At 38.6% G+C, this 14,006-nt stretch overlaps 1 protein-coding gene across 1 annotated transcript in view; it reads left to right on the top strand.

The window, feature by feature from the left end:
* Positions 1-14,006, top strand: part of LOC131231536 (E3 ubiquitin-protein ligase IPI1-like) — a 32,227-nt gene that overhangs the window by 10,947 nt on the left and 7,274 nt on the right. The window contains exon 3 of the mRNA XM_058227753.1: positions 7,457-7,512. Coding sequence (XP_058083736.1) covers positions 7,457-7,512 — 56 coding nt within the window. The remainder of the gene's footprint in view (positions 1-7,456; positions 7,513-14,006) is intronic.

Raw genomic sequence — 14,006 nt, 5'->3', positions numbered from 1 at the left:
GGATACAGCATGGAACATGGAGGCCAAACGGTTCATGTAGAAAGGCTGAAAGTACAAAAAGGTTTGTGTATAGAATCCACAGATTGCAGGTGGTTGGACTTGGGGCCTCATAATCCAAATATTTGGTATTTAATGCCATTCAGTTGTCTCTGTGGGCCCCATAGCCCTATTGAATGGTGGACCATGTGCTGATCTTTCATCAGCCAGTAGCGAGGTCCATTGGACCTAGATTTTGCTATTGTTTTGAAAGATGGATCTAGATTTTGCTAATTGGATGTGGTCCGATCACCTACGGGGAAGACTGGTGGGATCACATTATATGTGGGACCCATGAAGAAAGTATTGTATCACGTTACTGTACTGATGCAACTCAGTACTTTTTGATCCAGTCTGCTGTTACCTTTTATCATATTCCTGTGGAGGGTACTACTTGGAAGATGTGTGATGCCAGGTCATTACCACAAACCATTACTATATGCTTCTTGGAAGCAATCGATAAAGGATCAAAATGCCATCCATGATGTAGGGAAGAATACTTGTTCATTCCTGAAGGCTAGGAAGAGATTCATAATGAATCCAATGCTTGAGAAGATCTTGATGTTGACACATTTTGCATGAAGAAGAATAAGAGAAATCGACAGATGAACCGAAGGAAACTTGACTGATTTTATATTGGGTGGATCCATGAATGTTTGTGAGATGGATAGCAGCTGGATTTACCAAGAAATTGCTGGATGGATCTGTTGATGGATCAATGACTTGAAGAGGAATGATTAATGCAGAGATCTACAGAATCAGATCAAATTGATAGATTAACTGACATATATAACAGTTGGATCGATTGATGAATCCACATTGGATCAACTGAGGAATCCATCCATGGATACCAACTGATATGTAGAAGAATCAGAAAATGAATTTGATGGAAGGATCGGAAGTCAGATTGATGAAAATTTGATGGACAAATTGACAGGTAGATCACCGGAGTCAGTAAACATGTTGATTGATACAAGTGTGGATATGAAAATTGTGACCTGAAGATTGGAGCAAACAACTCAAGGACTGAAAAGAAAATGGAAGATTTAATGGAAGATTTGGGTTATGTGAAAGTGCAAGAGAAAATGAAGTGGTCTATCGTGGACTGCAGCAAGAGATGTGCTGAGGGACACATAGGATTACATCACCAATGCTTGCCGTCGTTGAAAATGGCACAATGTGGAGGCGGATCATGGTGATGGGTTAGCACCGTTTATGAACTTGAGGATGAGTTCTTTCCAAACCGAGGGAGAATTGATGCATTCAAGCCCCTCAATCATAACCATCTGCTACCTACTTAAGATTGATGGGCTCCACATGCGATTAGATCAGATTGTTGGGTCCCACAGGTGGTCCTGTCATATTGTGAACCCCATGCATTAGCACTGTTCACACATGTATTGTTCAGACACTTTTCACATGTGCGCACAGTTCACACGTGCACACATTTCATGTGCGTGGACTGTTCATACATACACTGCATTGTTCATCTGTATTAAGGTATCCCAAATCGGTTACGTTTCGGCTGTAACGGCCGATACAACAGTAACGGCATCAGCCATTACGCGATTCGGCCCCGAAATGGGGCACCTCTGTTTTTTGAGTTCGTAACGGCCATTACGGGACTGTAACGTCTCTCTATCTCCTTCTACTTCTTCCTTTCACTCTTTTGAAAAGAACAACCCATCAGTGAATCAGCTCCTTTACTTGGTTTTAAACCGAGTCGACTCAGCGACTCTCCTTCCTCCTCCTTCTCCTCCTCATTCTTCTTCTTCTTCTTCTTCTCTCTCTCTCTCTCTCTCTCTCTCTCTCTCTCTCTTCTTTCCCTCCTTTTTCTTTTCTCTTCTTTCCCTCTTTTTTTCTTTTCGGTTTCCCTCTCTCTCCCTTCTTTTTTTATTTGCAGGTGTACCACACACCAGCTAGCTGCTGTAGGTACGTGTCATGCTAAGACGAGCGCTGACACTCCTCGAGCTCCAAGTTGTACGAACGGTTCAAAGGAGGTCAAAGTTACATCGGCTCCACAACGATGTATTTATTATATCTACACGGTTCATCTATTTTTAAATATCATTTTAGAGCATTAGCCAAAAAATGAATCGTATCCAAAGATCGTCCGGACCACACCAAAAATAGCAGCGAGATGATGATTTTCAACGTTACAAAATTCGTAGGCCCACCATAACGTTTATTTTCCATCCAATCTGTTCAAAAGGTCAAAAAGACCTGAATGAAGAGGAAAAACAAATTTCATATTGATCCAAAAGTTCTGTGATCCCAAAAAGGGTTTCAATGACAGACGTTCAATCCCCCATTGCTTTTTGCAGTGTGGTCCACTTGATAATTAGATTTGTATTATTTTTTGTGTCAAGCCTTAAGACGACGTCAAATGAATGGACGGTTTAGATGTAACACATACCTCATGATCAGACCCACGGGACTTGCTTGCGTCAAATGAATAGATTGGTACGCGTTATGCAGCACGTTGCACAATTTAATAAAATGTACATGTGCCACATGGGCCCCACCATGTTGTATGTATTTTATCCATGCTGTCCATCCATTTTGCCACATCATTTTAGGTTATGATTCAAAAAATTAGTAAGATCCAAATCTCAGGTGGACCACAACATAGGAAACAGTGGTTATAGAATGCTCACCATTAAAAATTTCTTAGGGTCCACTGTAATGTTTATTTTCCATCTAACCTGTTAATAGGGTCACACAAACGTGGATGAAAACTTTTGTAGCCCCGATAAATTTTTAATGATAGTCGTTTAATTATTATTGTTTCTTATGGTGCGGTCCACCTGAGCTTTGGATCTGCCTCATTTTTGGGCTCATGCCCTAAAATTATTTGGCAAAATGGATGGACGGTGTGGATATAACACATTCATCATGAGTGGGGTCCAAAAAACTTTAACACTTGTGGGCTACACTTCACAATCTGAGTCCTACCTAATTCGGGCCCTTAAAAAATTATACACGAGACATGTATTAACTTAAAATTTACCAATTAAATTATGGACTGTAATTGCTAACTCAAAATGCCAAAATCAAATTGTTTGAATAGTTTTAATTGTTAATTTGTGGACGCTTATTTTTTAAAATAGGGCCTTTTGATTTTTTTTCATGATTCACTATCCAATAAATGTCCACCAATTCACAAGTGAGATAATGCCAATAAATTGCATGAATTTGAGGCTGATTTGGGGCATGGATTGGTCCTCCAAGTCAGCCCCAAATTGGCAACGCGATCTACCTGAATTTAATTTCATTTTTTAAAAGAACTATTGGGAGAAATGATATCAAATTGTTAAGTATATAAATTAGATATTTAGAAAATTAAATATATGAATTTTGTAGTCAAATTCAGGTTATCTGGTTCATAAATTCATCAGACAGTCCGATACAACTTCTCACCAAAGAGTGGGCCGTTACACCACCATAAACATGTTCCAATTTATAAATGAATGTATATTTGGAATGCTTAGAATATTCCGGCTTTAATCCATATTTTTTCATATTTCTTTGGCATAAAAAAACCGTATCCGTATCGGTGTCGGAGGGCACCGTTACACTAACCGATACTGATATGGGACACCTTGATCTGTACGCACATATATCCTAGTATGATTAGCAAGCTAGTTTCCTTTGTTTCATGTTTAGTAGAAGTTCTCCTTTTCAATTAAGGAACTTGTTCAGCAAGCTAAAGACAATTGGTGTTATGGTTGGATTAGGAAAGTTATTAAAGAAAAGCCCTAAGTGGACCCCAAAGTTTTGGTAGCAATTTTACATTGCTACAATTGGTGTGGCCCATTAGAGTTTTTAATTTTTTGGCTCATATTTTGTATGTATGGTTCAATTGAGGGTTCTCACTTGATGGATGGAGTGGACTTGTATATTCAATATGGTGGGTTGCATAGAACTTGCATAAATTCCATTGGGTTTTTGGGACAGAGGACCAAAATCCTCTGCGGCACGTGTTTTATGTGGCAAACACGTCTCTGTAGCCCACCATGTTGTATATATAAAATCCACTTTGTCCATTAGGTTCTATACTCGATGTTAGGTCCTAAGGCCAAAAATCAACTAGGTCAACAACTTAAGCGGGCCACACCACATGTAACAAGGGAGATGGGATACCAACCATAGGTTTGTTTCTAGGGCCACCTTGGTGTGTCTCTTTCATCAAACCCTTTAAACTGGTGTAACTCACCATGATAAAGTGAAGGTACAAAGAGACTTTCAAGAAGGCTGCACCTCAGGAGCTTAGAATTTTTAGGAGCAATTTTACACTGTTCCCAGTGGCGTGGCCCATCAATGTTCTATATGAGGCTAATCTTTCACATGTACAGTTCAAATAAGCGTTCTCACCTGATGGATGGAGTGGATTCATATATATACAGCATAAGGGGCCTCACAAAGATCGAATGTTAAGACACCCAAGTCTATGGAGCCCACAATGTTGAATATATAAAATCCACTCTGTCCAACAAGTTGGGCCCAACAATCAGCTAGATAAACAACTCAGGTGGGCCACACTACAGCACAGTGTGGAGATGGGATGCCAGCCATAGTTTTGTGTGTGGGTCGACCTTGTTGTGTTTCTTTCATCAAGCCTCTTAATCAGGTGTAATTCACCACGAGGAAATGAAAATACAAATATAAGCTTAATCCAAAACTCAGGCGGGCCACAGTGTGTGAAACTAAGAGGTTTTATTGACTGTTTTAGATTATTTCCATTGATGGGACCCACTAGAGTTTTCTATCAGGCTGATACTTTGTACGTGCAGTTCAATAAGCATTCCCAACTGATGGACAGAGTGGATTTACACACACTATGGTCGGCTGCATAAAAATTAAGTGTTTTACTTGCTGCCTAAAAATGGTGTTGAAGACGATCCTGGTCCCAAGAGAGTAGAGAGGGAGGGAGGATTTTGGTTCACACAATGATTTGTTAACATTGTGGGGTGTTAGGCTTCACATGCTGGTGGTGTGATGCCCTAGAAACGTTTGAAATTTCATTCAACAGCCATTTTCTTTTCTATAAAATTTTGCAAATTGCATGGAGAATTTTAGGTGATTTTTATTCACAAACTAGTATGTTGTTTCTTATTCCATTATCTTTGATTGTGGGCTTGATTTCAGGTTCTGTACCACTTCACTGTGGATCTGAATATTGGGCAGAAGAATATTTAAAACTGCTGGTTTAAATTTTGCTGTCTAGCATTTGGCTTGTGTTCTGTACAAATCCATGCTATGTTTCTCCTTGATGGATCTAGATGTTGTTAGTTTAGCTCCCAAAATTTCTTCAGCTTCAATGTAAAAATGCTAATATGTTTTGGTTTGGTTACTTATAAGCTTGTTCATATGAATAAGATGTTTTGCATCTGAAAAATAAAAAAAATGAAAGAGTCTCACTTGTTTAAGGATATAAAAGCAAGCTAGTGTTAACTGCCGCAATAAAATTCTGATGATTTGGTGTTGTGTGGCCTACAGAAATATGATTTTCCGTTCAGGAATTCAACATTAGTGCTCTTATGTATTCTACGATAGAGCTGATTATATTGACTGATTTTATCAGTATCGCACCCTACTGATACAAAACATGGGGGAATGACAAATATTGGAAAATATCATGTTGCTGATATCTCACAATATTGAAAATAATTGACAACTCTCATTTATATTTTCCTTTATTATAAATGATTGTATCATTGATACATGAGATATCACATGTATATATCAGTGGATATCACATTTATTGATGACAACAACATAATTCGTGTGGAAATCAGGGAAAAAAACCTAGAAGTCTTCGATCTTTAGGAAAATTTGTGGGCATATCTTCGTAGGGGTGTTTTAACAGCTCCGCATGAGTTGTTTGACATCAGAACACGGGGAAAAATGCTACTCTTGAGTCGAATCTGACTGGAGCTGAAAAGTGACAGAAAAAGCTTTATTTTTTTGGGGTACATATTAGCATGGATTCTAATAGAGAATTTCATGCACTAACATGGATTTGAGGGGTAAAAAAGGGAAAATAAAAGAAAAAAGAAAAGAAAAGAATTTGGAGGTGGAAAATGGAGGAAATTGGGGTAAATCTGAAATTCTTCATTTTATTACTTGTAATTGCATGTCATTTTAATGATATGAACCATTTTGGATATAGTTGCATCACTTATGGCTGACGATACATGATTTTGCCCCTGAACAATAAAAAAACTACTCAGTTTCTTCTTTTAAATCTTTTCGTTTGTGTGTAATCATTTATCTTTTAGTATCTCCTGAAGTTTCATTGAAAAATGCCACCATTTTCCCAATGTTTCCCCAATGTTTCCTAGCGACAGATTTCCTGGTATCTGCGACATAATCAATGATATTACATGTTTTTGTATTCTAGAGGTGTGATACATGTAACCAATGTTTTAAATAGCTTACTCTATGAAGTGTGCTTATGCTATGTAGCATAGCTTCCTTTTAATGGTTTGCAGCCCATGAAAATAGCTTAAATTGTGTGTAGCCTACGCTACATGCTAATTTGCATACACCACATGCTATATAACCTGCGCTCCACGCTACGTAGCTTATATTAAGAATTACTTTTCAATGATATAACTTATATCTTTCAAAAATTTAAGTTATAGCATTAAATCAGTTATGTTGCCCTTTCTTTATCTTTATACTTAATCTTTACCTTATCTTTCCTATTATTTTAGGTTGTGTTTGGTTGCAGGAAATGATTTTTTCTTCTTATTATTATAGATCAATCTAATTTGGTGCAAAATATCACGAGGTTCATAATATTTGGTGCAACCAAGCACACCCTCAATTAAAAAATCTAGAAGTAGCGTGTAGCTTATGCTACACGCTATGTAGCTCATGCCTTACGCTTCAGAGTGGTGAATGCTAAGAAGCTACATGCTATTCACTATTTAAAACACTGCATTTAACTGTGATGATACATAAACCATTGGTCAACATCAATGGGTTTATTACATGGATATATTGCATTTTATATGAAATGGTTTGTTTTGCCATTGACTGTTTCATCCAAGTCTAGTAGTCATGGATGGAAAGAAAAAAAGAACCCAAAAAAACTAAACTTACATCAAAACTTGAGGTTGCTATTACACTAACCTGGGATACCTCAACGCTCATTCTAGTTTTGCTTTGTTTCTGTTTTTGGGCTGCATCATGCTTTTGATGATGGGTCTGCTGCAGCTGACCCTCTGACTATGCCCCTGAAGAGTGAAGTGTAATGCTTGGCCAATTTTTAAGTTGTGCTTGTTTGACCTATGTTGGATTTTTTCAATGATAATCAATTAGTGGGAATCTTGTTCATGCATGGGAATACGTAAGATTCTGTATCACTTGCAACATTCCTAATTTTCTTTTCATTTTTTTCTTGGTTTTGCAGCCATTTGATATTCATTGGTGCCCATTTGGCCTAACACGGTTGACATCATCGTTTGAGTGAGTGTGATTACCCATCCTTGGGATTTGGTTTTGTATTTTTGTTTTCTGTTAAATGCTGTGATTGGATGAACATGGGAATTGAACTGTGATGACTAAAAAAGGATTTGAATTGCAAACATTCAGTTCAGTGAATATGAAATGACAAATACTAGTGGTGCTTTCTGTATTCAGAAGTAGCCTTGTGTTGCCATTAAGTTTCTTTTAAATCCAACTTACGTAATGTTACTGCAATTTGGAACCAAGACATGAACACTGAGGTAATTACAATTTGGTTGGTTCCACTTTTTTTCGACCAAGTATCATAATTCAACTATCTAAATGCACTCTTAACTTACCAGGGTTTCATTTATTTGGAATGCTTTATAGTTTCTTTTAGAATACGGTATACTGGGTCTACTTGCATAGCATGGTTAGGGAGTGTGTATATTGTTTTGTAGTACTTTACCATACCTTAAGAAGAGTTGATCATATCTTAGCTGATATCTTTAGGGTTATCTATTGTTATCATTTTGATTATAATTGAAGCTCTGAAGAGGGCAGGAAATCATTAAGTCCTCGACTTGCTTTCCATCTCAAGTTCTCCACACGTTCTCTTCTTCTCTTTAATTTCTACATGGTATCAGATAAGGTCTGATCCAACCTTCTTTCTGTCTCGAGTTCCCTTCCTATGTTGTTTCTTTTTCCCTTCTCTTGCTTGGAGAGTCTATCGTCACTCTCCTCCTTCAATCGAACCTATATGGGGACGAGGAATGAAACGATTCCCATCATCACCATAAGGGATTTTCAGATCTTGCAACAGACTGAATCAGCCTTCGAAGCCTGTTATTCTCTCTGGAAGAGGAATTGATCATCAGATCCATCATCTGTGATATCAGACCTTTTTCTAGAAAAACCAGCAATCAGAAGGCGCATAGGCATTTTTTTACCATTTTGGACGATTGTTGTGGTGTTTCCAGACAGATCCAGTGATCCCTGTGAATCCAGAGTTGTCTCTGGGTAGATTTGGCAACTCCAGAGGCATTGCCTGTGAGATCAAGGGGTGTTTCCCAGCAAATCTGGTATTCCAGATATTTCCAATGTCATCTGATTCCTCCGTCAACTCTTAACCCCCCTTCCGGTGAACCTAGAGGCGCTTTGATCTGTTTCCGACGAGCACAGAGGAGCTTGCAAGCAGATCTGACGACCTTGGAAGCATTCCCAGACATCCCCGACGTGGTCCGATTCCTCCATTAGTTTTGGACTTCATTTCCGGTGCCATCCGACACCTCTGTCAGTGTTGGACTTCACTTTTGGCAGCCCCAACCTTTCCAGGAGTTTCGTCTGGCACATCTAGTAGAGTCAAAACCCTTTCTGGCAGGTCCAGACACTCCAAAGGGTAGGCTGACGCTCCTAAGCATGCTGGATCCATCTTTCTGTTCTATTGACTCACATTCGCCATTGTTGGATGTCCTTCAGCTGTTCTAGGTTTTATTTGATCAGCTCGTGTAATTCTTTCCATGTAGAGAAGGATTGTTATTGTTGTTGTTATTATTATTATTATTATTATTATTGTTATTGATTTTATTATTATTTTGCAATGGGATTTTTGGCAATGATCATAAAAGCCTGGTTTTCGACGGGACACGGTGATAATCTTGGACTATCAATCACTTTTTTGTAGCTTGACAGTACCAATTATTGAGAATGGTAGCAAGCCGTGCAAATGTATATCGGTGCTTGGAAGAAATTAGGGTACATTATCGGCACCAAGAAACAACCTAAATCTGATGACCCCACTTATGATGATTGGGAGAGAGAGAACTGGCTTGTCATGTCTTGGGGTCTTAGATTTGATTCAGCCAAACATTACTTGAGTGCTGTACTTTCTTAAGATTGCAGAAAGATTTTTGGGACAATGTTGCAGAATGTACTAGCAGCACGAAGATTTAAGGCATTTATGCAAGCTTCACACTGAAGTTAATAAGAACCATTAAGGGTGATGGAATGGTTTTGCGAGCCTTAATCATTAGTGGGAAGAGCTAGACAACTATCAGTTCTCTTAGACCTCGAAGACATGAAGAAACAAATATGTCAATTATGAATATTCAAGTTTCTTGCTAAGCCTTAAATTGGACTTCGAACCTCAACACGTACAGATTCTTGGAAGAGAATGATCACCCTCCTTGGAATCTATTTATCATTATATCCGAGATGAGGCTTATCATCTGCAAGTGGCCTGTTCTTCCCGAGAGATCAGCCTTAACAATAGACTCCAAATCCTTCAAGGATCCAGGTGGAGAAATACAGGCAAAGATAAACTGGTGGACATACTGTGGCAAGAGTAGACACACTCGGGAACACTGTTGGATCTTGAACCCTAATCTTCAACCTAAAGAATTCTGGTCCAAACCTTATGTCAAAATGCCTACCACTGAGGGGGAGCCAGCTGCCATCAACGATGGTGGCACAAGGGATAAAGCAATCAGTGATCATCAACAAGAAGTACCGGCCCTTCAAGCCTTTCTCCAACAATAACCCATGAGGTAATCAGGTACATCTGCATCTGCTAACCACGTCTCTCAGACCTCATGGATCATTGATTCAGGAGCGTCTGACCATATGACCCGTGCGACAGAGGTTATCTTTAATCATTCTTCTATTTCTAGCAATATTAGGCTTGCTGATGGGTCATTTTCCAAATTTCGTCTGTCGTTCATGTTTCATCTTTTCTATCTAATTTGCTATCTTTAATTGCTTAACTATACAACTAAGTTGCAATATTATTTTTTATCCATCTTATTGTCATCCAGGATCTGGAAACAGAGAAAGATTAGTGGTGGTCGTGAAGATCGCCGTCCATATCTACTGCTTGCTTTAGGGAATCTCGCTTCTGCCCTTGTTTGTGTTTCCGATATTAGATAGATTGAGTAACTGTTTGGTATACTCAATTAGGTCGTTTACCTCTTTCATCTCTTTGTTTATTATTTCCTCGAAAATTTAATGAACTGATAGTTTTCCATGTGAGATACGTCAACTGTCCAAAACATTGTAGGACTTCCTTTCCTCCGAGCAATACAAAATATTTGCACCCTTTTCTGCTTATTCATTCTGATATGTGGGGACCAGTCCTGATTGTTTTTACATTTGGTGTCTAATATTTCCCGTCTTTCATTGATGATTATTCTCGCCATACATGGGTTTATCTTTTGAAAGTGGGGAGGAGGTCCTAAGTAATGATAATAAAGTTGTTTTACAAAATGATCCTCACCCAATATGACCCTGAAATGAAATGTTTTTTATTTGACAATGCCCAGGAATATGTCATCATGACCTATAGAGGGGTATTTTAAAAATCATGGAATTGAATTCCAATCATCAAGTCCATATAACACCCTAACACAATGGTGTCACTAAATGTAAAAATCATCTACTGTTGGAGGTTACTTATTCCTTATAACTTGGCATGTTAGGTTGAAGTCATTCTCATGGCTGCCTATGTTTATCAACATGGCCCCTACTATTGTACGTAATGATAAATATCTATTGCAAGTTCTGAAACTAGATATTTCTATGTTTGTTCTTGATGTAGAACGTGTCACAAATAGGGGTGCACATTGAACCGGTAGAACCGTGGAATCGGACCGGAACCGACCAAACGGTCCGGTTTGGTCCGGTTCTAGAGTGCACCGGTTCCGGTTCCAAAAATCAAAGAACCGGTTACATCGGTTCGGTTCTCGGTTTGGGGGTATGTAGAACCGAATTGAACTGCGAACCGATCCGTAGAACCAAACCGTAAATCCGATCCGTAGAATTGAACCGTGGAACCGAACCTAGAACTGAACTTGGAACCGAACCAAGAACCCTTTGATTGTTTCCATATTTGACTCATGATTTATGGTTTATAATGCACCATTTAATTTTTTTCATAAATGTATTTTTGCACACCTTATGCAATATCTAAATCATTCATCAAATGGACCACAACATGGATGGACATGGGTTAAATAATAAAATTAAACATGCAATTGGGCTGGATTATAAAAAGCCCAGAACCGTGGAACCGATCTGGAACCGAACCGGTTTTAACGGTTCGGTTCCGGTTCGGTTTTAGGGTGCCAATGGTCCGGTTCCGGTTCCGAATATCCTAGAACCGTTAGGAACGGTTCGGTTCTGGTTTCACCCCAGAACCGGACCAAACCAACCCGTGTGCACCCCTAGTCACAAATACGTTCCTAGCATGGTTGGCCCAAAAGAAGGTGGACCGTAAACTAACAGTAACTTTTGATCCGGGTATCGTTACGGGGCGCACAACCTATCAATCTTTACCGAAACGGGTCATCTGAGGTGAACTGACCCACAAAGTGGGTCGCATCTGTCCGTTTCGTCAGAAAATGCGTGCTTTCAGCTCAAAAACGATTTTTTAGGAAAATATTACTATTTTTAGTAATTCCGAAAATTTTAATATTTTCCTATTTTTAGATTTTTAGATTTTCTTCCTTTTTAGAAATTACTTGTAATTATGCTAAGACTCTTCTGGCAAAAGTTTATTTGGAATTTTCATTTTTAGAAGTTAGGCTTTAGAAGAGTTTTAGTAGAATTAGGATTTTTATTAGAGTTAGAAATTTACTATTTTTGGTAATTACGATTTTTGGTTTTTTTTATCTTTATATTAATGGTGTAACAGGTACATAGATATTAGACATTCAGCAATCAATTTTGAATTTTATAGAATTTATTTTCTATTTTTCTTGTTCTTTTCCTCGTGGATTCGAGAAGTCTCTATGAGAAGTCCAGAGATGTTTCGTGGATTCGGAACAGTTATCCCCTTGAGGAAGACAGTGCTCAACCTCATGTCCTTTCCTGTGTTAGTTTGGTATCAGAGCGAGGACTCCCATCGGGCTGATAGAAAACAACGAAAGTATAGACCAAAATCCTGTGGACGGTGATTCAGGGATTCGTTATTTTTCGAAAAAAATGGAAACTTCCCAGCAAGGGTTGCTGGTTTCCATCGATCGCTTGATGGAGGCCACAGAGCAGTTTTGTGTTCATGTTGGTAATTCATCCCCAGTAGGCACTAGAACTCCTAATCGCACTAATCATAGGATGGTGCCGGCAGTGAACCATAAGATCACTCCTGAGAAGGTGGGATCCAACGACATGATTCCACAACATCCCATACGAGGCATTGATCAGATAGATCGAACAGATCAAGAATTCAAGATGAAAGTCGATCTTCTTAGTTTCAATGGCCAACTCTACTTCAAGGACTTCCTTGTGGTTGCTTAAAGTCGAACGGTTCTTCAACTACATGCACATCGTGTAAGAGAAGAAAGTTAAACTTGTGGCTTGCAAGTTGACGGGTAGAGCTTCAGCTTGGTGGGAACAACTTCAATTTGAGCGGACGAGATAGATGAAGGCACCAATCCGCATGTGGTCGCGGATGAAGTAGTTGTTGCACATGCGATTCCTTCTTAGAGATTATGATCAGGTATTATTCCAACAAAACCAAAATTATTGGCAGGATAACCAATTAGTAAGGGAATATGCAGACAAATGCCATTATTTGTCGGCAAGGGATGACCGCGTCGAAACGGAGTTGCAACAGGCTACAGGATTCATCGGTGGCGAACATATGGCTCCTGTGGGAATGAAGAACCAACCCAAGACTTTTAAAGTGGACGGGCAATCTCTCATAACTAAACAGTCATTTGTTAAACAATCTAAGGAAACGGGAGATATATATGCATTAGTTGAAAAGAAAAAATAAGTGGAGCCTGTGAACATCCCAGAGGATTTGGAACCAGTGTTGCAGAAGTTCAAGGCGGTTGTGCTTGATGAACTCCCTAATAAATTGCCTCCCATACGAGATATACAAAACCTCATTGATCCCGTCTCAAGGGCAAGTTTGCCTAATTGCCCACATTATTAGAAAGAATGTGAGATCTCGAAGGCAGAAGTGAAGGAACTGATTGATACTAGTCAAGTCAAGGAAAGTATGAGTACATGTATTGTGTCAGCTCATGCGCCTAATGCCAAGTACAATAAAAGGGCTAATAAACATTGGCATCAGAAGTTATCTCAAAATCATGAGCCAAGTCCCTTGAGTAATTCGAGGACGAGTTTTTTCAAGTGGAGGGATTTGATATAGAACGTGTCACAAATACGTTTCTAGCATGATTGGGCCAAAAGAAGGTGGATCATAACTTTTGATCCGGGTATCGTTAAGGTGCGCACAACCTATCAATCTTTATTGAAATTCAGCTCAAAAACGAATTTTTAGGAAAATATTACTATTTTTAGTAATTCCAAAAATTTTAATATTTTCCTATTTTTAGAGTTTTAGATTTTCTTCCTTTTTAGAAATTACTTGTAATTATGCTAATACTCTTATGGCAAAAGTTTATTTCGAATTTTTATTTTTAGAAATTAGGCTTTAGAAGAGTTTTAGTAGAATTATGATTTTTATTAGAGTTAGAAATTTGCTATTTTTGGTAATTAACGAATTTTGGGTT

This window comes from Magnolia sinica, chromosome 17 (assembly GCF_029962835.1).
Source record: "Magnolia sinica isolate HGM2019 chromosome 17, MsV1, whole genome shotgun sequence".
In the NCBI taxonomy this organism is placed as follows: Eukaryota; Viridiplantae; Streptophyta; class Magnoliopsida; order Magnoliales; family Magnoliaceae; genus Magnolia; species Magnolia sinica.
The sequence above is the reverse complement of the archived record's forward strand: the minus strand, read 5'-3'. Positions and strand labels throughout refer to the sequence as shown.